Source organism: Otolemur garnettii, unplaced genomic scaffold, assembly GCF_000181295.1.
Source record: "Otolemur garnettii isolate 467f Iridium unplaced genomic scaffold, OtoGar3 scaffold00023, whole genome shotgun sequence".
NCBI lineage: Eukaryota > Metazoa > Chordata > Mammalia > Primates > Galagidae > Otolemur > Otolemur garnettii.
The window spans coordinates 13,257,035-13,284,251 of record NW_003852418.1 but is presented as its reverse complement, the minus strand read 5'-3'; the positions used below and the strand labels follow the sequence as shown (position 1 = coordinate 13,284,251).

Sequence of the window (27,217 nt, the reverse complement as noted above, 5' to 3'; positions counted from 1 at the left end):
AGCCCAGGCCCGCCAAACAACAATGATGGCTGCAACCAAAAGAAGGCCCGGCAGTGTGGTGGGCACCTGTGGTCCCAGCTACTTGGGAGGCGGAGGCAGGAGACTCGCTTGAGCCCAGGAGTTAGAGGTTGCTGTGAGCTGTGACGCCACAGCCCCCTACCCGGGAAGACAGCTTGAGGCTCTGTCTCAAAAAAAGAAAGAAAGAAAAGAAAGGCAAAGCAGACAGGAAGGAGACTGGGAGCGGTTAGGTGGGGAGTAGATTGCGATATTAGAATGGGCTGGGCGAGGACTGCCTAAGAATGCGAATTAGAATCGAGACCAGCAGGGGTTAGGGAAGGTGCAGGTGCCTACAGGAGAGTCACTTAATTTAAGGGCCAAGTCCTGGAGGCTGGGTAGGGCTGGACCTTGGGAGGTGAGCAGAAGACAATGGGGAGGAGGCGAGGGAGTCAGTCATGTGAGCGGGGACAGCAGACAGCGCAGTGTCCTCAGCGTGCAGACACCAACCAACCTCAGGGGTATCACCTGGGAACTTAGAAATGCCCATTCTCAGGCCGGCCTCCGAGATACGCAGTCAGACGTGCTGGAGTGAGCCCAGCAGCGTGAATTCTAACAAGCCAGGAGATCGTGATGTGCGGTGAGATGGCAGCCCCCCGGAGTAGGGGAACCTCAGAGATAAACCAGTTACTCTGATCGCCCACCCCATCACGGCCCTCCTTATTTCGCTCGCGGGGCAGGGGCCAGCCCAACGCTCTGCTGACTTGCCCAGCGCTGACGCCCAGCCGGGTTTTCTCCGTAGCCCGCCGTGCCCCGCGCACCCACCCCCAAACATCAGCTGGACGCGGGTCTCTCTGCAAAGCCCCCAGACGTCCCTGGAGCAGTGCTGCGCTGGGGACCAGGCTCCCGGGGCGGCAGGTGTAGAGGCGCCCGGAGTCGGGGAGGCCAATCCCGGCCCCCGAGAACACAGGGGTGCGGTGGGGCCGCCGGTTACAGCCACCCAGGGGACGCATCCTTCGCCGCCCGCGGTCGCGCCAGCCGGGACGCCCGTGGCCATCCAGATCCCAGAGCTGGGGGCGGTTTCGCGGGCTCTGGGCCGCGCGGCCGGGGTCTCGGGATTCGCGGGCCGCTTCCCCGGGGAGCCGCTGCTGCAAAGCCAGGTTGGGGCGGCCGGGCCTGGCCAGCGCCCTCTAGGCAGCGGAAGTGGAGCTAGCTTTACATCCGTCCTCCCCGCCTCGCAGAGTTGGGAGAAGGCAGGCTGGGGGGGGGTGTGGAAAAATAAAAGGAAAAGTCCTTGCACCATGTAGATCAGCGCCCCCCACCCTGGCACCCCGGCCGGGCGGGGACCTCCCAGTCTGCGACATGAACTCGAGCAGCGAGGGCGAGAGCTTCCCGGGCTCGGTGCAAAGTAAGTGCTTTTCCGGGAGCAGCGCGCGCTCCGGGGCCCTGTGCGCGCTCCGGGGCCCGGGCCCAAGCACGTCTGCGACGCAGCCAGCAGGCCCGGGGCCCCGAAATCGGGGTGACGGCCCGGAGCGGCGTCTCGGGGACAGCGGCGGGCGCGCTGTGCAGGGGACGCCGGAGTAGGCTCGGGGTGGGGGTGCACCCGACCCTGCACCAGGCTGGGGGCGCTCTCCAACCTGGAGAGACCCCTGGGCAGGGAGCGATGGGGGAGGGCATGCCGTGCAGACAATCGCCACCCCCTAAGGGCATTCACGCCCAGCCAGGCGGAGTTTGGGGCGGGCTGCGGGGAGAGAGGGATCTGGGGTAACCTGGGCAACGCTGATGGGAAAACTTCTGCCTCAGTGGCTCAAAATTGGAGCCGGGGAATTGGAGCTCACGAGGTCTTGCCGGCTCGTGCAAAAAGCCTTTTGCACGTTAAGGGCGGGGATCTGAATGGGAAATGGGGCCGTGGGCGCTCTCTTTGAGTTTGGGGTCCAATTTTTATTTTCCTGTAGAGCACATCAGGGTTTTCAAGTCCCTGGTTTCGGCTGGTGCATTGTTTCCCAAAGTGTGGTCCAGGGACTAAGCGCAAACCTGCCACCTGGGAGCGCGAGCGTGTATTTTAAAAAAGCTTTCTGGGCCCCACCCATCAGATCTCGGAGGTGGGGCTTGGGATCTGCTGTCCTTACTCTGCCTGGGCGGTTTTGAAGCACATAGTTTGAGAAACCCTGGCAGGGCGTTTGCAGACCTCTGGTACATAGTAAGTGTTCGTCTCATTAGCTGCTACTAGTAACAATTTTGGAGATATTGGCTCCCAAACTTCACAGGGCATTCCTCGAGCTACCGGTACTTGTGAAAAGCACAGAATTTCCTAAACACCAGTCTCCTCACCCCAACCTCAGCATACCTTTTAGATGGGGCTCAGACATGCCCTGTTTAAATGGGGCCCCTTGATAATAACCCCACCAAGTAACATTGTGAGGGCTCGGGCTACTGGGGTGGGGGTAAAAGGGTGACTGTGCTGGCCTTCTCATAAGCACCATCTCATTTAATTCTCATATCAACCCCATGAAGTAGAAACCTCTCTTTTCCGGCGGCGCCTGTGGCTCAAAGGAGTAGGACGCCAGCCCCATATGGTGGAGGTGGTGGGTTCAAACCCAGCCCCGGCCAAAAACTGCAAAAAAAAGAAACCTCTCTTCTTCCCATTTTACAGATGCCAAAACCTAAACTCGAGATCATTGTTGGTAAGTGATAGTGTCAGGATCCCAAGGAAGGTCTAGGTCATTAACTTGTGGACACATCAGTGACATTATTTGTTATTAAAACTCTTTCGTCGTGGGGTTTTTTATTTTTTGAGACTCTGTCGCCCTGGGTAGAATGCTGTGATGTCATCCTCACAGCGTTCTCACATTCTTGGGTCCAAAGGATCCTCCTGCCTCAGCTTCCCCAGTAGCTGGGACTATAGGTACGCGCCATAACGCCTAGCTAGTTTTTCTATTTTTAGTAGAGATGGGACTCGCTCTTGTTCAGGCCGGTCTCCCATTCCTGAGTTCAGGCAGTCCACCGGCCTTGGCCTCCCACAGTGCCGGGATTACAGGCGTGAGCCCCTGCGCTCTGCCAAAGCTCTTTCATCTTGGATTTTGGTCCTGTCAAATGATGTCATCAGGGCATCAGATGTCATCAGGGCATCTTTGGCCGCGCACGTCTTCGTCTCTTAGTTTCTTGTTTCCCTGTTAGTGTCACTGCCGATGTCTCGGTAGCTGCAGGAAACAGAGCTCTAAAGAAGAAACGGGGGCGGTGCCTGTGGCGCAAAAGGGTAGAGCGCTGGTCCCATATGCCGGAGGTGGCGGGTTCAAACCCAGCCCCGGCCAAAAACTGCAAAATTAAAAAAAAAGAAGAAACAGTTTTGTTCCTTCCTTCCATTGGTTTCTGTGCACGTCAGGCAGCTTGTAAAACATGGCCGCGATCTCTCTTCTTAGCAAATCAACCAAATTGTATTGTCACGCAGAGAATTCTTGTCTTAGACCTGGGGAAAATTGGGCATAATGTAAATATCCTATAAATTGGCTTGGCGCTCGTAGCTCAGTGGTTAGAGCGCCGACCACATACACCGAGGCTGGAGGGTATGAGCCCCGCCCGGGCCAGCTAAACAACAATGACAACTGCAACAAAAAAACAGCTGGGCCTTGTGGCCGCGCGCGGGTAGTCCCAGCTGCTTGGGAGGCTGAGGCAAGAGGATCGCTTCAGCCCAAGAGTTTGAGGTTGCTGTGAGCTGTGATGTTACAGCACTCTACTGAGGGTGACATAGTGAGACGCTGTCTCAAAAAACAATAATAATAGGGCGGTGCCTGTGGCTCAAAGGAGTAGGGCATTTCACCCCCATATGCCAGAGGTGGCGGGTTCAAACCCAGCCCCAGCCAAAAAGTGCAAGAAAAAAAAAAAATTAATAATAATAAAAAATTTTTTTCTGAAAATTGTAATGGATGGACACCAATTGTATATGCACAAAGCTATTATTTAACTTAGGGAAAATTGTAAATAATGTTGCTGATAATGCCCTTACTTTTGCTGATAAGTGTATGACACGTGGATACCAAGGAAGAGTGTGTTGCCATTAAATTGTTACCTCTATACAGATTTTTTTTGAGACAGGTTCTTGGTAGAGTGCCATGGCCTCATAGCTCACATCAACCTTCAACTCCTGGAATTAAGTGGTCCTCTTGCCTCAGCCTCCAGGGTGGCTGAGACTAAAGGTGCCAACCACAAGCCTGGCCAGTTTTTTTTTTTTTTTTTTTTTGCAATTTTTGGCCGGGGCCGGGTTTGAACCCACCACCTCCATTCCGGTATATGGGGCGGGTGCCCTACTCCTTTGAGCCACAGGCACCGCCCAAACCTGGCTAGTTTTTACAGATGGGGGTCTCACTCTTGCTCAGGCTGGTCTCAAACTCCTGAGCTCAGGTGATCCACCCATCTTGGCCTCCCTAGAATGCTAGGATTACAAGCATTAGCCACTATCCCCGGCATTATAAAGAGATTTTAGTGGTAAAGCACAAAGCTTTATATGTAGGGAAAAGATTAGTTTTACATACATCGTGATCTTACTTATTTTTAAGTGTTGAAAAAAAAGAATGGAAGAAAGTGTTTTGTATAATGTCGTGGCAGGCATGAGTAAAAAGACTGTGATTTTACTCTTTTTATGTTTCTTCCAAATTTTTTGTTATAAACTTGAGTTTTTGTATAAGGTAAAAAAGATTTTTTCATAAAAATTAAGACAGTCATACTAGAGACTGATTAACTCTATTTCTTTAATAAATATTTATATAGTACTTTCTAATGTAATTCTACGTACTGGGTTAGGTGTTTTGTAAATATTAACCATTATTAACTCTTTTTTTTTTCTTTTTGAGACAGTCTTACTTTGTTGCCCTCAGTAGAGTGCTGTGGCGTCATAGCTCACAGCCACCTCAAACTCTTGGGCTCAAGTGATCCTCTTGCCTCAGTTTCCCAAGTAGTTGGGACTACAGGCACCCATCACAGCACCTGACTATTTTTAGAGATGGGGTCTCCTTCTTGCTCACACTGGTTTCGAACTCCTAAGCTCAAACTATCCACCTCTTTTGGCCTCCCAGAGTGCTAGGATTACAGGCATGAACCAGTGCTCCTGGCCCATGCCATTAACTCTTAGTGTTTACTATCAAGAAATAGGAGCCCTGTCAGTTGAGAATGAATTTGACTACAAAAGAAACCCAAACTATACTGGCCTAATGAAGTCTGCAATTACTTGATTTCAAGTTGAAATCAGGGAATCAGTGAAGTAAGGGCCAGAATCTATAGGGATCGTGGCATTTTCCTCATAATTACAGGATGTCTGTAGAAGCCCCTGGCATCACATCTGCATCCATAGCTAGAAGAGGAGTACAGTGCCAGCTGCCTCTCCCTTTTTTTTTTTTTTTTTTAAGACAGAGCTTCAAGCTGTCCCCCTGGGTAGAGTGTGCTGTGGCATCACAGCTCACAGCAACCTCCAATCCTGGGCTCAAGTGAGTCTTCTACCTCTGCCTCCCAAGTAGCTGGGACTACAGGCGCCCACCACAATACCTGGCTTTTTTTTTTTTTTTTTGGTTGCAGCCATCATTGTTGTTTGGCAGGCCGGGCTGGATCCGAACCCAACACCTTAGGTATATGCGGCTGGCACCTTAGCCACTTGAGCCACAGGCACTGAGCCTGCTTTTCCCTTTTTATCATGAATACCAAACTTTTACCTGAAACTCTGCTAGCACTGTGTTGGAGAGGGGCCAAGATTATTTAGACTAGTAGTTCCCATAGTATGTGTGGTTAGAGGGGGGGTTGAAAGTACAGGGTGGGCATAAAGTTCATGTACAATTTAAGATAGTTTAACATAGTAAATTGTACACAAACTTTATGTCCACCCTGTATAGTATAGGGGGATCAGTTGTTCTAATGACATTAATTGGGGCAGGAGATGGCTACTGGTCCTGCAACGTGCGGGGCCTCCCTGCACGTCAGAGAAGTTTCTTGCAAACCATGCCGCTAGATCCCCATGTGCAGCATGGAGCATCAACTTGGATGGCTCAGACTGTACTTAGATCTGGGTACATTGCTGCTGGGACACAACTGGAATTCTGTTTGCAAGAAAAAAGAGGGCAGGCAGCGCCTGTAGCTCATTGGGTAGGGCGCCAGCCACATACACTTGTCATGTGTATGTGATGAGCTCAGATGGAGCTGGCCAGTTCGAGCCCAGCCTGAGCCAGCTAAACAACCCTGACAATTGCAACAGAAAAATGGCCGGGCGTTGTGGCGGGCGCCTGTCCTCCCAGTTGCTAGGAAGGCTGAGGGAAGAGAATCGCTTGTACCCAAGAGTTTGAGGTTGCTGTGAGCTGTGACGCAATGACACTCTACCCAGGGCGACATAGTGAGACTCTGTCTCAAAAAAGAAAAAGGAAGGCAGTAGAATAGATAATGGGCCACCACCTGGCCATGTCTGCCACCATGCCTTTTCTTCTTACCATGAATCTGGCTTGCATTACCATTTAAAGCTGTTTAGAATTAATCTGTGACTTTCCCTTTGCCCCGTGGAGTTCCAGGTGGCACAACGGTGCTGGTTGAGCTGACCCCCGACATCCACATCTGTGGCATCTGCAAGCAGCAGTTTAACAATCTGGACGCCTTTGTAGCTCACAAGCAAAGCGGCTGCCAGCTGACCAGCTCGTCTGGGGCAGCCCCCAGCACCGTCCAGTTTGTCTCGGAGGAAACAGTGCCTGCCACCCAGACCCAGACCACCACCAGAACCATCACCTCGGAGACCCAGACGATCACAGGTACAGCTGGGGGATGGGGGGGTTCAGGCGAGAGTTGGTCTGGCCATGTCTCAAAACACCTCTATGGAACTTGTTAAAAATAGAGATTCCCAGGGCCCACCCCCTGGGGTTGCTGATTCATTATTTTTAACAAGCTCCACAGAAAAGCCAGCTGCCCAGCCAGGTTGGGGAGCTGCTAGGTTAAAACATTAAGTGTTAGCAGTTATAGTCACATGTTAAACAAAACAGACAAAAAACAGGTTTGTAAAACAAAAATCTATATATGAAGAAAAAGACTCCTAGGAAATATGTTGCAATAAACAAAAAATGTTATTGTGTTGGGTGATGGGAGTGATCCCTGAGTTCTCCTTACTTGTATAAAGGGACCAAAAGTGTTTTGTTTTGTTTTGGTTTTTGTAAATTTACAAACAGGCATTGATGACTCCCATGTGCTGCTGACCAGCAAAACAGAAAGCTCATCCTGGTTCTCTGTTTTGTCCACTTTACCAAAAATAAATGACAGATGAATCAAACCCTTAAATGTGCATAATAAAACCATGAGTTCAAGAGAAAATATTAAACTCATATGTAGAGATAGACACAAACACATACACATACCCCACACCTATACTCATGCCTACATAATCTTAGAAGCCAAAGGTAACTTTCAAAGTGTGAAGGAACCCACTTATGAGCTACTAGTGAGACTGCTGGGGGAATGGAGAATGTATTCCTTAGCTAAAGGCATTCGATTCTAAAAAATATATTAATATGCCTACTAAAGAAGGCAGGTTGTGGGCCACTCTCACCCCCCAAAGGGAGAAGAATCATAAATGTGATTGCAAAGTTATAATTTTTCCAAAGTATAAAACAAAGTGTAAACAAAGTCTAAAGACAGAAAAAAATTGCAGCATATGTAATTAAAGCCTAATATCCCTCAAATCCAGAGAACTCTGAAAACCAGTAGAAGTAGAAAGAAAAGAATAAAGAGGAAAAGTCAGCAGCTGAAAGGCCCGGCAGGGTGGCTCACGCCTGTAACCCCAGCATTCTAGGAGGCCGAGGCAGTGGATCACTTGAGCTCAAGAGTTTCAGACCAACCTGAGCGCCAGAGGGAGAGTCTCTTTCTTTCTTTCTCTTTTTTTTTTTGAGACAGAGTCTCACTATGTTGCCCTCAGTAGAGTGCTGTGGCATCACAGCTCACAGCAACCTCAAACTCTTGGGCTTAAGTAATTCTCTTGCCTCAGCCTCCCAAGTAGCTGGGTCTACAGGTAACTTTTGCCACAATGCCAGACTATTTTTTTTGTTGCAGTTGTCATAGTTTAGCTGGCCCAGGCTGGGTTCAAACCTGCCAGCCTGGGTGTATGTGGCCGGTACCCTACCGACTGAGCTACAGGTGCTGCCAAGTCTCCATTTCTTAAAAAAAAAAAATAGCCTAATGTCATGGCAGGTGCCTGTAGTCCCCACTACTCAGGAGGCTGATGGAGACAATCACTTGAGCTCAAGAGTTGACATTGCTATCAGCTATGATGCCATGGCACTCTACCGAGGGCAACAAAGTGAGACACTGTCCCCCCTCACCCAAAAAAAGTCAGTAGGTGATATACAAGAGACCACTCAACATAAAATGATGCTCCTCTAAAGACCTTAGTAAGGAAGGGTCCTCAAACTGCGGCCTACCGAGGACATTTATCCAGCCCGCTGGGTGTTTTTGCTGCCACTGCCTGTCCTGCTTAGCAGCCGACTCGTCCCAGGGCCCGCAGTCTGGCCCTCCAACGGTCTGAGGGACAGGGAACTGGCCCCCTGTTTAAAAAGTTTGAGGACCCCTGAATTAAAGAAATGCAAATCAAAACAAGGTTTGGCAAAACGACACTACTTGTATTTTCTGGGGATGTAAATTCATATACCCTGGGCAATTTTGTGATAACTTTAAAATTGTAAATCTTAGATTTAGAATCTGTTTTAAAATGTATAGAAACCCATTTACTGGATATGTTTACTTCTAAATATTTATCCTATAACACTGTATAAGCACACACACAAAGGTATTCATGTGCAGGATACCATCTAGAAAAAGTGGATCCTCTGTATGGTCTGTCTACATTGAGAGGACAGTAGAGAAATTGTTATCAATGATTCCAACGTGGAAAGGGACTTAGCCTTGAAAAGGGGAGCTAGACCTGTGTACAGATTCAGAAATATCCTCAAGCTGAGGGTCAAAATATACATATGCATACACATTATATTACTATATTCAAGGCAAGCTTCTAGAACAGACATGAGGCAGATAATGCAAAAGAGAAGTGGGCTGTGTGTGAGTATTAGAGAGTGGTGGGGAGTGTGGTAAAGTGAACGAATGTTACATGACTCGTTCAGAAGTGCAGCTGCTTTTTGGATCCAGCCAGTTAGATATTTGGGTTTGTCAGAGAAGCTGAAAAGTGTGAAATTTTCCAAATTTTAAGACTGTTGGCCAAAAAAAAAAAAAGTACACCTGTAAGCCTGATCAAGTCTACAGGTTTCTTCTAGTTTATTCTCAGAGAATGTTTACCAAATAGTTAAGCTGGAGCTAAGGAGTGAGGAACATCAGAAATCAGAGAACCAACTTTCCCCTTGTGAATTGTACATAGGGGTGATGTTTGAATATTTTGGCACTGAGCAAAGTATTGTGGGTTTTTCTCTTAATGCATCTAAAATAATGTCCCTTCCAACTTCTTTAAACATTGAAATAAACTGATAATTTAACCTTAAAAAAAAATCTTGAGATCTTCCCACTTTCTCCTGAATTTATCTTAATTCCCATCTTTGAGGAAGTCACTAAGAAAATACAAAAACTGGAAAATACCCTGTGGCCTTGGAGCTGCATGTGGCCTTCTGGGTCCTTGACTGTGGCCTTGTGACTGAATCCAAATTTCATGGAACAAATTTGTACTAGGAAGTTTAGATTCAATCAAGGGGCCACACTTGGGGATCTGGAGGGGCACACGTGGCCTTAAGGTCACAGGTCCCCAACCCCAGGCTGGTATAAGCTTTTTATGTTACAGCTGGATAAACTGAGGCCACATGTGGGAAAGAAGCAGGACCAAGGTCAGGACAGTCCTGGGACATAATGTGTTCTGGCCCTTACCCTAGTGGTCTTCTCTCTGCAGACTTGGTAGTTGGTCACCTGTCCTTAAAAACAAAGTCCCTGTAACCCACACTCTGCATGTAAAGCGTATCAAACACCCTGCCACTTGGGTGGTTTCAAGGCCCATGCTTTCTATCTGTGGCCATTGTATCTTTCTGGGTCTCTGTTTACGCTGTTCCCTCTGCCTGAAATACCTTTCCCACCTCTGGCTGGCTGACACCAACTCAGTCTGCAGACCTGAAGTTCATTGCGGTCTGCACACAAAGGATCTGGCTTCCTCTTAGGGCACCCTCCTCCCCTCTGTATTTCAGCAGTCATTCTGGTTTATGTTTGTTTGAAACAAGGTCTTGCTCTGTGTCATCTAGGTTAGAGTGCAGTGGCATCATCAGAGCTCACTGTAACCTTGAACTCCTGGCCTCAAGCAATCCTCCTACCTTAGCCTCCCAAGTAGCTGGGACTACAGGCTTATGCCACCATACCTGGCTAATTTTTCTATTTTTCTTCAGAGACAGGGTCTCCCTAAGTTGCTCAGTGTAATTTTGAACTCTTACCTCAATGGACCCCTCATCTCGGCCTCACAAAGTGCTAGGATTACAGCCTCTGCGCCCAGCCTTCAGCTGCAGAGCCCTGGCATGTGCTGTTCCTTTTCCGTGGAACTGACTTAATTCTTACACATAGTCTGAGTTGAGCTTAAAGGCATATTCTCAAACACCCCTTATTTGACCCCACACATGCACTCTTCTCCTAGACTAGGTCATGTCAAATTTAAGGTCTGCTCCCGTCACTGACCCACAAGCATCCCTCCTCTTCCCCACCAGATCCCCAGTGTCTACAATGGCATTGACACAAAAGCTCTCGGTATTGAGAGCTTGAGTTGAGTGTGAACAACTGCTTGAATTTCACAACCACCATGAAGCCGACCCCACAACCAAATAACTATTCCGTCTTTCGTCCTCCTAGCTCATCGTCCAGAGATGTTCACCCTCCTCTTGACACTTCCTTGGCCTGTGATCATTTGATCTTGCCATGTCCCAAGTCTCGCTGACAACCCTGTACATTCAGGCCAGCTGCAGCATCCTCTTTATACGCAGAGGCCTGCCCTGTGCAGAAATGAGGGGCCCTGCAAGCTCAAAGACAGACTGCTGGCCTCGCATCCCAGTCTGCCCCCTACCTGCCCTAGGCTGTAGACACATCATGTGCTCTCCTTCTCGTTTAATATTCCTCATCTGTAAAAAGAGGTCATCATAATGCCTAGTAATCGTTGGGTTATTGTGAGGATTCTGTGATACTGATAAAGGGCCTGGAACGGAGTTGTTGGGCTCAGTACCCGTTGGCTTTTATTAATGGAGTGATGAATGAACAGGTGGTGAGTGGGTGGTGAGATCTGCAGTGTGCGTGGTCCCTGCCTGACTCAGCTGTTCCTCCGGATTGTTCCTGCGTCTTTGCCAGCTAAACAAGCGGAACCCTGCTTTCTCTTCTCTTTCACACATATTAGCCTGCTTTTCTGGGCTCAGCTCAGCACATTGGGCATCCATGTTCCATGGGCGGGTGGTTCTCAGATCTGCCTCTGGGCCAGCATCTCTAGGGAGCTTGTTAAAGATACTGGTGCCCAGGCCCCACCTTCTGAATCTGAGTCTCTGGAGCTGAGGTGCAGGCATCTGTATTTTTAACAAGCTCCCAGAGGATTCTGGGTATCAGCCAGGTTGGAGAGTCACTCACTTGCCCAGTGCTGCTGACCCACCCCCTACATAGCACTTTCTACAGACAATCTCATCCAGGCATTTTCCGGACTTGATCAGTGTCCATCTTCAATCCTTCATTAAACCAAAGCCTTCCTGACTCAGCTCATACATCTCCTCCCTGCCCAATAATAGTTGGGTATAAAATAAAATTTATTCTTTGCCTTTTAGCTTTGAGGGATGCCAATTATTTGGCGTATGACTTTTAAGAATTTTCATATAGGAGCAGTAAAATTAGATATTGATGCGATGAGAAACAAAATAGCATCTGACATGCATTTTTGAAGTTCATAGCTTTGGAGTCAGGCCCCTGAGTTTGAATCTTGACTGCATAAAGCCGTAGAAACCACAGGATTATAACAAATTATAGGAGCCCTCGGTGCCTCATTTTAAAGAAAAGACAAGAATAGAGAGGATACAGGGTTTGGAGTCCTGAAATAGACTATCTGGGTTCCAATCCTGGCTGCTCCATTTGCTAACCATGTGACCTTGAGCATGTAACTTACAGTGTACGTGTCTTCATTTTCCCAGGGGTAGAATGAGAGTGATGATAGTATTTGCAGCAGAGGGCTCTAGGCAGGCTTGAGTGGGCTGCTGCATGGAGGACCGTCATTACCTAACTGAATCAGGGGGCTGTGAACATTAAATAACACAACACATGAAAAATGTTAGCACACAGCCTGGCTCACGGCACGTGCCCTCAGCCAGTGTTCATTGATTTGAACATTTGAACAAGAACGATTTTTCCCACCACTTCTGGTTAATTCCTACTCTTCAGGGTCTAGGTTAAAAGTCACCTCTGCCTGGAAGCCAGCCCTGATTTCCCCTAGACCCCAGTGCAGCCATTAGGTTTTTCACTATTTTCTCACCTAGCGTTTATCATATTTATAGTTAATTAATTGTTTGGTAACAGCTCTCTTTACTTAGCCAGAGAATTGAGTTCCAGGGTGGTCAGGAGGTAAGGGATGGCAGCATAGATAGCAGCGGAGCCTATGATAGAGGGGGAGGGCCTGTGGTCAATTCACCAACAAAGAGGAAAGCAGCCTCTAACAGCCGGCAGCCATCATTGCCGTCTCTTGATGTTGCCAGGAGCTGGGCTGCCTTTCACAGGTAGGCGGTGCTGTTCTGTTGAACATAAGAGTTTTACAAAACACCAATATCGGCCAAGGTCATGCTGATCATAATGGAGCAAGATAATAGTGAGGCCATATCTATCATCCTGTCTGAACCCAGAAAAAATGGGAACGCTATTCAAGCCACAAAATGCCAAACTTCCTCCTCCCCTGGTTGATCTGAGTGGCAGCTACATCTTGGCCTATTCAAGTTTTGGCCTCCCTCTCGTCTTCCCTCCCTCCCAGTAATGTTTATTACAGTCATAGAATTGTCCCCACTTCCTGATGCTTCCCAGGCAGGTTTTCTAGGGTAATTCTCCAAAAGCATCTAGGAGCCCCAGACGTATAATCTTTTTCTAGCACCCTCTTATGAGAAGCTCCACGGTTCTGTGGTGTGAGGTTTCTCTCATTACAAAGAGTAATAAAGTTATTCAACCCCAGGTGTATCCCTGGGGGGTCTTGGCCCAGAGGAAATTGACACAGGGAAGACCCAGACCACCTACTAATTGATTTGAAAGCCTTAAATAAAATCTGAAGGTTCAGTTTGGCCTGTGAGCCCCAAATTAGTGGCTTAATTTCTAGTTTACTAGGCTGTAAATTTCCCTGCAAGCAGAGACTTAATTAGTCTTATTTTCCTGCTACCCAGCACCAGGCCTGGCACATCGTAGGCACTCAATAAAACAGCTATTGAATAGAACAGGGGCAGCTGGAAGGATTGGATTCATTTGTGTGCATGAAGCATGTGGTGTGGGGTCCACCCCATCATCAGGGCTCAGTGAGGGTAACTCCAAACGCCGGAGCTGAGAAAATGGAAGTGCTTGTCCTTGGAGGATTCCAAGCCTCCTGGGAGGAGAGGAGGGATTCGTTTTTAAGACACACAAGCCCAGCTGTTTGTGAGAAGTATAGTCTTAAAGATGCATCAAATCACCAGAGTGCATCAGTTTCAACTAGAAAGTGGGGGATTGTGAATGAGATCAAGTGTATAATAGGCCTTGGAAGACATAGTGACCTTCAGAAGGAAGATGGCGGAAAGGAGGCATTTCCTAAAAGCCTAATAGTGGTTTGGAGCAAGGGAAGATCAGGGCAAAATCCAAAAGCAGTGGTAGAGATGACACAAGTGGTATATGGTAGGAAGCATGCTTCATCTCCATTCTTTATTCTAAGGGAGCTGGGGAGCATGTGCGAAAGTAGCTGAGCCCAGGAGCGAGTTAGTAAGACAAACTAGGTGGTGATTGCGGAGGGTCTGGGAATAATAAGAGCAAATTCTTACACGGTGCTTATTATGTGCTGTGCACTTTTCTCCGTACATACGTAATCTATATGAAGTGTTTTTCACAATCAAAAGTTAAGTACTTGTAACTGTTGTCTCCATTTTATTACCAACAATGAAACTGAGGCACAGAAGGGTTAAGTAAATTGTCCAAGGTGACAGAAACAGAAAGTGGTAGAACTGGGCTCTCTGGCTGCAGAAACTGCTCTTACTTAGTGTTCCCAATGCCCCTAAGTCAAGTCCTCAATGCAACATTTATCTGTGCATCAGAACCACCGGAAGATTCAGTGAAAAAGGCAGATGTGTCTGGTCTGAGCTGGGTCCTGGGAATCTGAACCAGCCAATGAATGAGAGATTAGGTCAGTTCAGATGCTTTCTCTTGCTCTTAACACAGGACTAGAAGTGAACTGAAAAGACTCGTTGTGTCTCACAGCCAGAAGAAGAGTCAAGGCAGATAGACCTGCAATGGCGATTTCTTTGCATCTTCTTGCTGTCGTCATTGCTGGGCTTCTATATGCTGCCCTTGGTCCTCATAGTCACAAGATGGCTGCTGCTGCCTTAGGCACCAAATCTTGCAGCCACATCCACAGATAGGAAAAGGGGCAACTTACCAGGGAGGAAACGTTTCCTGATCAAATACAGAAATTCCAGATCCCACTGCCCAAAACTGAGGACATATGTCTACACCCATGTTTGCTGTCACGGAGGTGGCTGGACCAGCAAGGGACAAGGAGAAGAGGCCCAGCAGTGGAATCCTATCCCAAGACGCCTCTTCAGGTCACGTTCTACTACTGGCCCACGAGAGGAGTTCTCAAATGTCACTGTGCAAGATGATTACCTAGACATTTGTTTAAAATACAGCTATAAAAAATATCCAGAGACTTTACCCAAGGTATCTGCATCAGAATCTCTGCTACAGGGTCATTTTTGAGAACCACTTGACTGGGAGAAGGGGAAGAAGGGGTGGAGAGCCATTGGCAGCCTTGTCCGGCACACAGTGGGTGCTCAGCAGACTTGAGTAATAAATGTGGACCCCAGGAGTGGGAAAGAAGGGTGGGGTGTGGAAGGAAGCTCTGTTCCTCTGCTGGTTTTTTTTTAGTTTTCTTGTTCGGAGATGCCCCTACATGGTGCAGGTTAATTTTCTGTTACTTACAACTGTTTCTCTATTTGCCAATTTTGGCTATAAGTTAAGCCAAATGGGGAGATTGTGTTTAGCAGGATACAGGAATGGCATGCAGAAAGGGATTGAACAGGAAACTAGAAATATTTTAGGATTCCTAGGCACCCACCCAGCTCAGAGGGTGGTCTGAGGACGAGGCAACCACCTGGAAGCTTATTGGAAAGACTGGGAAGGTGGAGTCACGGCCAACCCCAGAACTACTGAATCGAAATGCACATTCTAGTGAGATTCTGAAATGGTCTGGTCTGTGGGCATGTTACAGCTGAAAAAGCATCGCTGCCCTCATAGCTGTGCTTAACGCTTAAGTCTTTGTTTAAGAATGAAAGTCAACCGCCAAACAACAATGACGGCTGCAACCAAAAAATATCCAGGCGTTGTGGCGGGCGCCTGTGGTCCCAGCTACTTGGGAGGCGGAAGCAGGAGACTCGCTTGAGCCCAGGAGTTGGAGGTTGCTGTGAGCTGTGATGCCACGGCACTCTACCCAGGGGGACAGCTTGAGGCTCTGTCTCAAAAAAAAAAAAAAAAAAAAATGAATGAAAGTCCACAGAGAACTGAAACATCCTGATCCTAGTTCCTTCCTGGGCAAGAGAGTCTGATTGGTTCACCTGCTGTCAGGTGTGTCTGCCTCTGGACCAATCAGCGGTGATAGGTAGGGGGTGTGGCCGGGGTTTCCAACTTGGCAGAGGCTCACCCCTTAGGACTCAGGATGGTTGGGCTGCCTGTGGACAGATGTACACTAAGCGTAAAAGCCCTTTGGGAATAGAATAAGAAAAAAAAGGAATGGATTTTTTTTCCCAGTAAATTTCTGAGTTTGTTGTTGAGATGCTTGCCTGGAAATCAGGAGCCCCAAATATACGTCTTAAGCATGAACAACATTTGGAAGTAACAACAGGAAAAAAAAAAAAAAAAAACAAGAGCTTTGAATATGTGACAATATCCTTAATAGGTAAAGACGAAAATACAAATCAATGAGAAAAAGTGAAAATTCCAATAGAAAAAAAAAATGAGCTAATAGCATAAACCCGCTGAAGATGTGTCATCGGAAAACATGTTGAAACGTCATTTATCCTCATTAATGACAGATAAAAGAAACGCAATTTAAACTAAAATAATCTCATTTTGTCCTTCAAGTAGTCTCTGTGATAGCCAGGGTGAAGGAGAGAATGCAAATAGTTTCAGTTTTCTGAAAGGATCTGATTATTGTGTATGGTCAGGCAATAAAACATCCATACCATTTTGACTCAGTGGTTCCACTTAATAGAACGTTCAGAGAAACTAGGGATAAGTTTAAAATTCTGGATTGGTGTTGTTCATACAAGTAAATACCCAGAAGCCTCTTCAATGTCCAGGAAAGGAGAAGGGTTAATTCAACTTTGAAACAACCAAAAATCTATGTACAAAAAAATGTATTAGCCAGTTAGTGGATCTTTGATTCAATTCATGCTCTTTGAGTCTCTGCTCATCACCAGGGTCTGTGTCAGGTGCTGGGAGATAGATGAAGAGAGACAAAGATCTTTCCGAACAAGACAGTCATTATCTATTTTCTCAAATAAGTAGTTTTTGTGGGGTTTTTTGGTGACAGAGTCTTACTATGTCGCCCCGGGTACAGTGTCCTATGTCACAATTCAGCAACCTCTAACTCTTGGGCTTAAGTGATTCTCTTGCCTCCACCTCCCAAGTAGCTGGGACTAGAGGCGCCCGCCACAACACCCGGCTATTTTTTGGTTTTAGTTGTCATCGGTGTGTGGCAGGCCCAAGCTGAATTCAAACCCGCCAGCTTCGGTGCATGTGGCTGACACCCTAGTCACTGAGTTACAGGCGCTGAGCCTCAAATAAGTATTTAATTGCAGTAGAGATAGATGCTTTGGAGAAAAAGTGTATAAGCATAAAATATAAGGACGTATGTTGCCATGTTATGACAATTTGGGAGCAGTTTTGATTTTTTTTTTTTTTTTGCAGTTTTTGGCTGCAGCCAGGTTTGAACCTGCCACCTCCAGCATTTGGGGCCGGCTCCCTACTCCTTTGAGCCACAGGCACCGCCCCAGTTTTGATTTTCTTCTCTGCACTTTTCTACACTTCCCAGACTTTCCACAATTAGTGGTTATTTTTATTTTGCAAGATTAAAAAGTATAAAATAATTACAAGGAGACAAGGACTTTTCGTGGTGTTTTTAAATTGAAGAAGAAAAAAAGGGGGGAAGCAAATTGGACTGGGAGGTATGAAAGCTGTCTCTAGAGATTTGAAAGACAATTTTGTAGAAAAGGAGCTGCAATTGGTTAATGTGAGACCAGCAGGTCTAAGACACCAGTGGGTATAAACTTCAGAGGAAAAATAATCGGGTTCTCTGTGAAATTCACGCAACCATCAAACATTTTAAGCAACATCATGACCCAATAGCTGAATGTAGCTAAATAAATGTATACGGAACCGTCTCTCAGATGCACACCTGAGCACACAGGCAAGCCGGGGAAATCCCCAGGAGGCAAAAAACAAAACCAAAAGGAGCCGCAGGTGTGTGGGACTGTCAGTTGCTGGGAGCATTTGGTGAGCAGATGTGATCTCGCTGAACAGAGGGCTTGATTTTAATGCCCACACCAGGGTAGGGAATGAGGCATCAAGCTCTTGCATAAAGTTGGAAATGAGACCCCCACACAAAGCAGTGGCCCTCGCCTTGACATCTTCAGTGAAAGGAGAAGTTAAAGAATGTTTGTATGTGGGGGAAAGTCATGCCTCTGCTAGAAGCACTTCCTCCCAACCCCCAGGCTGTGAGTAGTTCCATCTCAGTAGATCTAGGGTGCTCCCTTCAGTTCCACTTGGGGCTCAGAGATTCCCCAAGGCTGATGCCTCTCTTACACCAGAGCTGAATACAGACAAATGGAGGATAATCTATGACTGTGGGTCATTACTGTAGCATCAGTTAAGAACTATCAAGCATTTGCCCTATGCCCAGCTCTCAGTTCTTCTTAAGCTTCTTGAATCTCTGCTAAAACAATAAGGTCTGTACTCAGCCAGATATATGGTGGCTCAAGACGGTGAGCCATCCATTCCAGGAGGAGATGGGAGAATAACCTGAGGCCAAGAGTTTGAGACCAGCCTGGGCAAAATAGCAAGACCAACTATCCTCCACTGCCACCTCCCTCCCCTCCCCCCGCCCCCAGTCTCTTCCAAAAATTTAAAAATGAGCCAGGTGAGGTGTGCATGTCTGTGGTCTCAGCTACTCAAGAGGCTGAGGCAGATGGATACCTTGACCCCAGGAGTTTGAGGCTGCAGTTAGCTGTGATCACACCACTGCACTCCAGCCTGGAGCACCAGAGTGAGACCCTGCCTCTAAAAACTAAACAAAGAAACGTTACATCTAAGCTCCAAGGTCACCGCTAATGTCCCTATTTTACTGACTTTACTGACAAAAGAACTAAAGAGCACAGAGGTGATTTGGTCAAGGTCCCACCGCTAGCTAGTGGTGGGGACAGAAGTTGGTCTCGGTCAATCTGACTGCACACATGCACCTGGGGATGGGTCAAATCGCACAGAAAGCCCAGAGGCCTCCCTTAGCCCCTCTGGGCACCTGCAGCCCCCCAGCGATTAAGGTCAAGGGAAAGTTTCCCTGTGCAGGTCCCATTCGGAACAGGGCATCCTGGAAAGGACTGGGTGTGGGGGAGGGGTGGGAGAAGCCGACCTGGAAGAGCAGCCAGGAGGTTCCAGCCAGCTGATGAGGAGCTTATTACCCAGTGCCCCTTTGTCGCTGTGAATTCCAGACACTGCAACAGAATACTATTAATATAATAATTTCATGTTTGCACGTTTTATGCAAACGGTTCAAATGGCACCGTCTCACAGAGGCCTTCCTGGACCTACCTAAAGTTGTATGTCCCCCAGCACTGCCTGATTCCTTCCCTGCTCTCTTTTTCTCCATAGGATTTATACCACCTGATGTGATATATATTTAAGTTATTCATTACCTCCAACAGTCTCAGCTAGAAGTCCAACTACAAGGGCAGAGATATATGTCTTTGGCTCACTGCTGTGTTTCTAGTACCTAGAACAGTGCCTGGCACACAGTAGATTTGTAATAAATATTTACTGAATAAACTGATGGATAATGCTCAGTGCAGTAGCATATGCCCATAATCCCAACACTTTGGGAAGCTGAGGAAGGAGAATTGCTTGAACCCAAGAGTTGGAGGCCAGCCTGGAGAACATAGCAAGACCCCACTGTAGTTTCTGCTACTCTGGAGGCTGAGCCAAGAAGATCCCTTGGGCCCAGGAGTTCATTCGAGGTTTCACTGAACTGTGATCATGCCACTATACTCCAGCATGCCTGACAGAGTGAGATCCTATCTTAAAAAAAAAAAATCCTTAATGAATAATGACAACAGCAAACGGCAATAACAGCTTTATAGGCCTGGTGCCTGATACTCGCAGCAGCCCTAGGACATAGGAGTGGAAATTGTCCCCATCCTCCAGGTAAAGAAGCTGTGGCTCAGGGTAAGACTTCACAGCCCATGCTCTTAAGCAAACCCTTTCTGGTCTAGTAGACATCTACTTTGGAGTTACTCACAGGTGACGTGTGAATGGCCCTACCCCCAAGGTGATGCCTGCAGTTGGGTGCCTGACTCCCTTTACTGTGTTTAACCCGCCCACGCACAATACTTCCTGCTGCCACCCTAAGATACCAAAAACACAGGCAGCAAAAGCAAAAATAGGCACACAGGACGGCATCCAATTGTAAAACCTTTATGCATCAAAGGAAACAACAGAAATGAAAATGTGAGAATGTACCATATGGAATGGAAGGAAATATTTCCAGATCATACCTTTGAGAAGAGTTAGTATCCAGAGAACTCCCATGATTCCTTCCACTGCTACCTTCCTCCCCCCCACCTCCAGTTCATAGGGGAGATGAAGCCAGCCCATCTCCTGGGAGGGTGGAAAGTAAATTCTGTGAACCAACCTATAGTGGGCCTGGCCACCCACACCCACCCCACGATGACCGCCTTGTCTTCCAACAAAGGCCACTTGGTTTGGTTTGGTTTTGAGCCAGGGTCTCATTCTGTTATCCAGGCTAGAGTGCAGTGGCATCATAGGTCACTGCAATTTCACATTCCTGGGTTCAAGTCATCCTCCTGCCTCAACCTCCCAAGTAGCTGGGACTACAGGCATACATCACCATGACCAATCAATTATTCTATTTTCTGTAGATATGGACCTCTATTGCCCAGGCTGCTCTTGAGCTCCTGGCCTCAAGTGATCCTCCCAGCTCAGCCTCCCAGAGTGCTAGGATTACCAGAATGAACCACCATGCCCAGCAAGGGGGGAACTTGTTCAGAAAGCTGTGGTCGTATTTGCATCACCTCTGCATGTTTTTGGCACCAAAAGCCTTATATTTTAATGGTGCTAAACCCCACTTCCAGGCAAACAGGGACAGCTGGTCAATCTAACTCATAAGCGTGACAGTTGCACATTTGATGTAAAATGGCCCAAGTCTGGTTCTGTTCAACTGAAGAAGCTGACTTTTATTGAGACTCAAACATGGCCACATCCTGTGCTACTGTTGCTTCACAACAGCCTTACAAAGTGGACATCATGGTGATTAATGCCATGTACAGATAAGAAAACAGGCTCAAAGAGGTTACCCATCTGGCCTGAGGTCACACGTAGAATAAGTGGCTAAACCTGGACTCATATCCATTCGAAGACACGTTTTAGCAAATCTGAAACAGCAGTGTGTCTCAGAATCAATGGGATTGCCATCCACCATCTGGCAGGCCAAAAAATTAACTTTCTGCAGATGTGAACAAACGTGATTTCAGCCATCACATTTTTGTCACCTCAGCTGAGTCATGTGCAGTTTAGGAACTACATGTATTAAGATTTACTACGTGTTTAAGAGTTCTTGTGAGCTATAATCCGAGTATAATGATGCATACCTATAGTTCCAGCTGAGGCAGGAGGATCACTTGAGCCTAAGAGTTCAAGATCAGCCTGTGCTATTAACATAGTGAGACCCTGTCTGAAAATTAAAAAAAAAAAAAGTCTTCCAAGATATTGCGTGATAATTCAGGTTGAAGATAAAAAGTAACTGTTCACCCGTAAGGGCCTGGAAACAGTAACAGGGAAGTCATTCTGATATTAATGAAGTGTTTAGTTTTGAAGGAATGGCTGCTATTCTGTATTCTTGCAAAGCCACAACCAAGAACGGGGGATTCCTTTATTTAGACAAAGCTGGGTTAAGTTTTAGCGCTGAGATCATGGAAAGGATGGTGTATGCTAGTGGTTATCAGATGTACAGAGGGCTTTTTAGAACACAGACTTGCCAGACTGGGTGTGGTGGCTCATGCCCGTAATCCCAGCACTCTGGGAGGCTGAGGTGGGAGCATTGCTTTTGCTCAGGAGTTTAAGACCAGCCTGAACAAGAGCAAGACCTTATGTCTTCTAAAAACAGAAAAATTAGCCGAGCATCTTGGCAGCTGCCTGTAGTGCCAGCTACTTGGGAAGCTGAGCGAGGAGGATCACCTGAGCTCAGGAATTCTAGACCAGCCTGAGCAAGAGCGAGACCCTGTCTCTTGTACCAAAGAAACAGAAAAATTAGGCAGGTATTATGATGGTCACCTTTAGGGCCAGCTACTTGGGAGGCTAAAGCAGGAGGATCACTTGAACCCAGGAGTTTGAGGTTGTGACAAGCTAGGCTGATGCCACAGCACTCTACCCAGGGCAACAGAGTGAGACTCCGCCTCAACAAAATAAAACAAAACAAAAACCCGATACTCTGGTGGGCCCCCAGAGTGTCTGATTCAGTAGGTGGGGCCTGAAAATTTGCCTTTATAACAAGCTGCCAGGCAGCTCCTGTGCTCGGGGCTGGGCACCAGAGTCTGAAAACAGAGTAAACAAAGGCAGGAGCAATAGCGGGACCCCACAGGGTAAATGACAGTATTTCAACAAGAGGCAGGTGTGGCTGATTCATGCCTCAGAGATACTTGGCACAAAGGCAGGAAACTTCAGTGCAAATCTTTGGGCCACACAGAAGTCATTTAATGTCCTAGACATTTTCCATTGAGAAAAATGGAAACCATGTGTATCCGGGCTGGTAGAACCCAGGTGTTATGTGACATGCGTTAGCGTGATACTGTCACTGCTGAAGGTGCCAGCAATTTAGGTCAGGAGCCTAGATTTCCTGTCCAAAGAAGCCTAAAAGAGCTCATTGAATAAATATGAAATATCTTAAGAATATGAAAGCATCGTGTCATAATGTGTTTAATCGGCAACATTTTTAATCATATATAAAAAGTTCTGATGTATCTCACAATCTGTAACATCCTAGATTCAAAGAAATAGGATGTTTGTTTTAAGAGAACTGTAACTAAGCTGGGCACAGAGGTTCCTGCCTATAATCTGGCACTCTGGAAGGCCAAAGCAGGTGGATTGCTAGAGCTTAGGAGTTTGAGACCAACCTGACCAAGCGCAAGACTCTGTCTCAACCAAAAAAATAGAAAAACTATATAGCCAGATGTTGTGGAGGTTGCCTGGAGTCCCAGCTACTTGGGAGGCTAAGGCAGGAGCATCGCTTGAACCCGGGAGTTTGAGGTGGCTGCAGACGAGGCTGACACTACCCAGGCCGATAGAGTGAGACTCTGTGTCAAAAAACAAGAAAAGAGAACTAAAACTAGCACCTGAAAACCCGTGGCATGAATATTTTTGCTTTGAACAAAGCTAAAACAAGTAGTGATATTAGGTCTGTGTTGATTTGAGTAAATACATTCAGTAAGTAATTGGCAAAAAAAAAATGTCAAAGGTTGGATACCTCAGGGACTGAAGTTTGGGAAAGAAAACATCACAGGGTCTCTCAAAATCATCACTAGGGCCTCTCAGCCTCAGTTCACCCAATGAACAAGTCCCACTAGTTATATTTACTCCTTGCGTGAAGCCAAATCTCCGTGTGACAAATTACATTTTAAAGAAGAAAGAATTTCTAAGCCCTGAACCATAAGCTTAGTTAACAAAATAGCCACAAAATATTTTATCAGCCAAACAAGAAAAAGAACAAGAAAGAAAGAAGTTCAAGGCTACCTATCTTAGCTTTGTTAGGATATTCTATATTTGGTCCCTCTTTTACTGTTTTTTTCTTTTTATCTCAAAGCATCTGTGAGAGTACAGAATTTTTATTTTTCTTCAGGAATACTTAGGCTGAAGACTATATTAATTCGACTCGTTGTGTTCAGAGTTCCTGAAGTTAATTCCTTTCTGGTGATGTATGAGGATTTTATGACACAGATGATGAAAGTGCCTAATCCATTTGGCTTCGGTTAATAGAAAACCTACCTGGCCTAAATTATAGGGACATTTCTTCTTCATTTCAGAAGTCTCAATTTGGGTGATTTCAGAGCTGTGGCTCAGCATCTGATGCTTCATCTCACTTTGTCACCCTCATTAGAGTGCTGTGGCATCACAGTTCACAGCAACCTTAGGCTGGTTCTTTTCCCTCAGCCTCCAGAGTAGCTGCTACTACAAGCACCCACCATAACACCCAGTGGTTTCAGAGCTGTGGCTCAGCATCTGATGCTTCATCTCACTTTGTCACCCTCGTTAGAGTGCTGTGGCATCACAGTTCACAGCAGCCTTGGGCTCAAGTGATTCTCTTGCCTCAGCCTCCAGAGTGGCTGGGACTAAAGGTGCCCACCATAACCCCTAGCTATTTTTAGAGACAAGGTCTCCCGTGGCTCAGGCTGTTCTCAAACCTGTGAGCCCAGGCAATTCACCTGCCGTGGCCTCCCAGAGTGCTAGGATTATAGATGTGAGCCACCACTCCCACCTCAGCATCTGATTCTTATGCTTTTCCCGTTTTGGTGACAGAGTGGCTGACAAAGATCCAGGCATCACATCGTCACTCCAGCACATCAAAGGCAGGAAGTAGGGCAACAGGGTAGCAAAAATGAATTTTCCTCAACTGTTTCTCCTTCTGCCCCCTTTTTTTTATTCTCAAGAAAATTAGAAAGGAAAATCTTTACAGAAACCTCCCCCCAGCACATGCTCACTAGTGTCTCATTGGCTAGAATGGGGTCACGTGATCATTCCTAAACCCCAGAGGAGACTTGGAAAGCAATCTAGCATGTTCATTCTCTGCAAAAGAAGTAAGCAAAGGGAATGGCTATTGGGCATTTATATTATGAAAATTAATAATTACTGTATCTTTTAGTTTCAGCTCCTGAATTTGTTTTTGAACATGGCTATCAAACTTATCTGCCCACGGAAAGTAATGAAAACCAGACAGCCACAGTCATCTCTCTCCCCGCCAAGTCACGTACCAAAAAGCCTGCAACGGCACCTGCTCAGAAAAGGCTTAACTGCTGCTATCCAGGTAAAGGCAGTGTTAGGCCCTACTTGGGGAGGGGAGGGGATATCTATCCTAGTTCAGGTTCTAAAGCCTTTACTTATGAATTTCTGACAAATGGCATACCAAACTATCTGGCATAAAAACTAGAGCCCCACAGCATTTAATATCAGCGCACATGGCCTTTCTCTGCTCTCCATGGTCAGGATGCGTGTGGGCTCTTAAGCTTTCTATGGCCACAGGCTTTGAAATGGAATTCATGAAAACTTCAGATTGCTGTGAATTTTCCTGCCTGTGCTATATAGTCTAGGGAGAAGACATATCCAGTGAGATTTTCTTCTTTTACTTGTTTTTTAACTTTTTATTTGGAAATAATTTCAAACTTAAAGAGATATTGCAAAAGTTATACAAAAAATTCCTGTATACCCTTTGTCAAGATTCTCCAAATGTGGTTTGGTGCCTGTGGCTCAAGTGGCTAAGGCGCCAGCCATGTACACCCAAGGTGGCGGGTTCGAATCCAGCCCAGGCCTGCCAAACAACGATGACGGCTGCAACCAAAAAATATAGCCAGGCATTGTGGCGGGCACCTGTGGTCCCAGCTACTTGGGAGGCTGAGGCAGGAGACTTGCTTGAGCCCAGGAGTTGGAGGTTGCTGTGAGTTGTGATGCCACAGCACTCTACCCAGGAGGACAGCTTGAGTCGCCTGTCTCAAAAAAAAAAAAAAAAAAAAAAAGATTCCCCAAATGATAGCATTTTGCCATATTTGCTTTGTCATTCTTTATAGACATATATATTTTTTTCTCCCCAAACAGTTAAACAGTACCTTGCAGTCATGATACCCCCTTACCCTCAAAGACCTCAGTGTTCGTTTCCTAGAAACAAGGGCATTCTCTTATACAGCTACAGAATGTTCATTAAATCAGGAAATTAACATGTATGTATACTATTACCAAATGTACTGCCTTAGTCGGATTTCACCAATTATCCTACAAATGTCCTCTTCATCAAAGAAAAAACATCCCCCCCAGCCAGGTTTCAACCTATGATCATTATTTGCGTTTAGATTTTATTTGTCTTTAGTTCCCTTTAATCAGGAACAGCAAAGCTTCTGTCTTTCGCAAGCTTGACATTTTTGAAAATTATAGGACAGTCATTTTGTAAAATAGACCTCAGTTTGGGTTTGTCTGATGTTCCCTCATTATTAGATTCAGGTTATGCACTTTTGGCAAGAACCACACAAGTGATGTTGTGTCCTTCTCTAAGCATCAAATAAGGAGGCGTGTGAGACCTAGTGGTCCCATTACTGTGACGTTACCATTTGTGCCTTGGTTAAGAAAATTTCGGGCTCAGCACCCATAGCCCAGTGGTTACGGCGCCAGCCACATACACCAAGGGTGGCGGGGTCAAACCTGGCCTGGAAGGCTAAACAATTGCAACAAAAAATAGCCAGGCATTGTGGCAGGCACCTGTAGTCCCAGCTACTTGGGAGGCTGAGGCAAGAGAATCCCTTAAGCCCAAGGGTTTGAGGTTGCTATGAGCTGTGATGCCACGGCACTCTACCAAGGGCAACATAGTGAGACTCTTGTCTCAAAAAAAAAAAATAATTAATTAATTTAAACAAACAAACAAAAAAGGCAGCGCCTGTGGCTCAAGGAGTAGGGTGCTGGCCCCATATACCAGGGGTGACAGATTCAAGCCTGGCCCCGGCCAAAACTGTAAAATAAAATAAAATGAAATGAAATAAATTTTTTTTTTTAATTGAAAAGAAAAAGAAAGTTTCTTCCTATTTTCTCCACTCTAAAGTTACAACGTTCTCCTTAGTAATCTTTCCTGTTTTTTGTTTTTTGGTAGGTTGCCAATTCAAGACTGCCTATGGTATGAAGGACATGGAGCGTCATTTAAAAATTCACACAGGTGAGTGAAATTTCTTTACCACATATGCCCCAGACCCCGGCTGTGGAGTAGGAGCTGGGTGTCCAGATAGGTCAGACACATACTATGCCTCAGAATCTCACTGGTCATCACGGGAATAGAAATCCTAATTAAGTAAAAATAAGATGTTGTTTTTATGTATGACTTTGGCAGAAAATGTTGAAAGCAATAAAATACAGTGCTGGAGAGGATGTGAGCAAACTTAGCTAGTGGGAATGTGAACCGCTGTAGCCATTTTGAAAACTAACCCACCAAAATTAATGAGAATCTAAGTGCCCATATTCTCAAGGATCCTCTAAGTGTATTTGTGTGTAATGATTAATAAAGGGAGAAATAGGGGAAAGAATGAAAACTTATATATATTTTCACACTATCATTAGATACAGTGAGGATGTATTGTTATTGTCACTTCGATAGGAGAATTTAATAAATGCCTCTTTAAGAGGAGAGAGAAATCAATGTGTGGTCATATTAATTCTTGGGGTTTTAACTTTCTTTAATATATTATTTTTATGTTTCCCAGATTTTCTGCACAGAAAAGGAGTTGCCTTTAGATTATTTTTAACAAAATATTAGATGCTCATTTTCAAAGGATATAGACATATTATAAGATTCAAAAAGTAGGCTCGGCGTCTGTGGCTCAAGTGGCTAAGGCGCCAGCCACACACACCTAAGGTGGCGGGTTCAAATCCAGCCCAGCCTGCCAAACAACAATGATGGCTGCAACCAAAAAATAGCCAGGTGTTGTGGCGGGTGCCTGTGGTCCCAGCTACTTGGGAGGCTGAGGCA

The 27,217-nt window shown here is 46.3% G+C and overlaps 1 protein-coding gene across 3 annotated transcripts in view; it reads left to right on the top strand.

Annotated features, from left to right (window-relative positions):
• The first annotated feature begins 995 nt into the window (after positions 1 to 995).
• The window catches only part of ZFP64 (ZFP64 zinc finger protein), a 93,128-nt gene continuing 66,906 nt past the window's right edge, over positions 996 to 27,217 (top strand). The window contains exons 1-4 of one of the 3 annotated variants that reach the window (XM_003787706.1): positions 996 to 1,402; positions 6,531 to 6,770; positions 24,362 to 24,523; positions 26,348 to 26,410. In XM_003787706.1, coding sequence (XP_003787754.1) covers positions 1,357 to 1,402; positions 6,531 to 6,770; positions 24,362 to 24,523; positions 26,348 to 26,410 — 511 coding nt within the window. In that variant the 5' untranslated portion in view covers positions 996 to 1,356. The remainder of the gene's footprint in view (positions 1,403 to 6,530; positions 6,771 to 24,361; positions 24,524 to 26,347; positions 26,411 to 27,217) is intronic. The other 2 variants (XM_012803967.2, XM_012803968.2) reach the window with 2 other exon arrangements.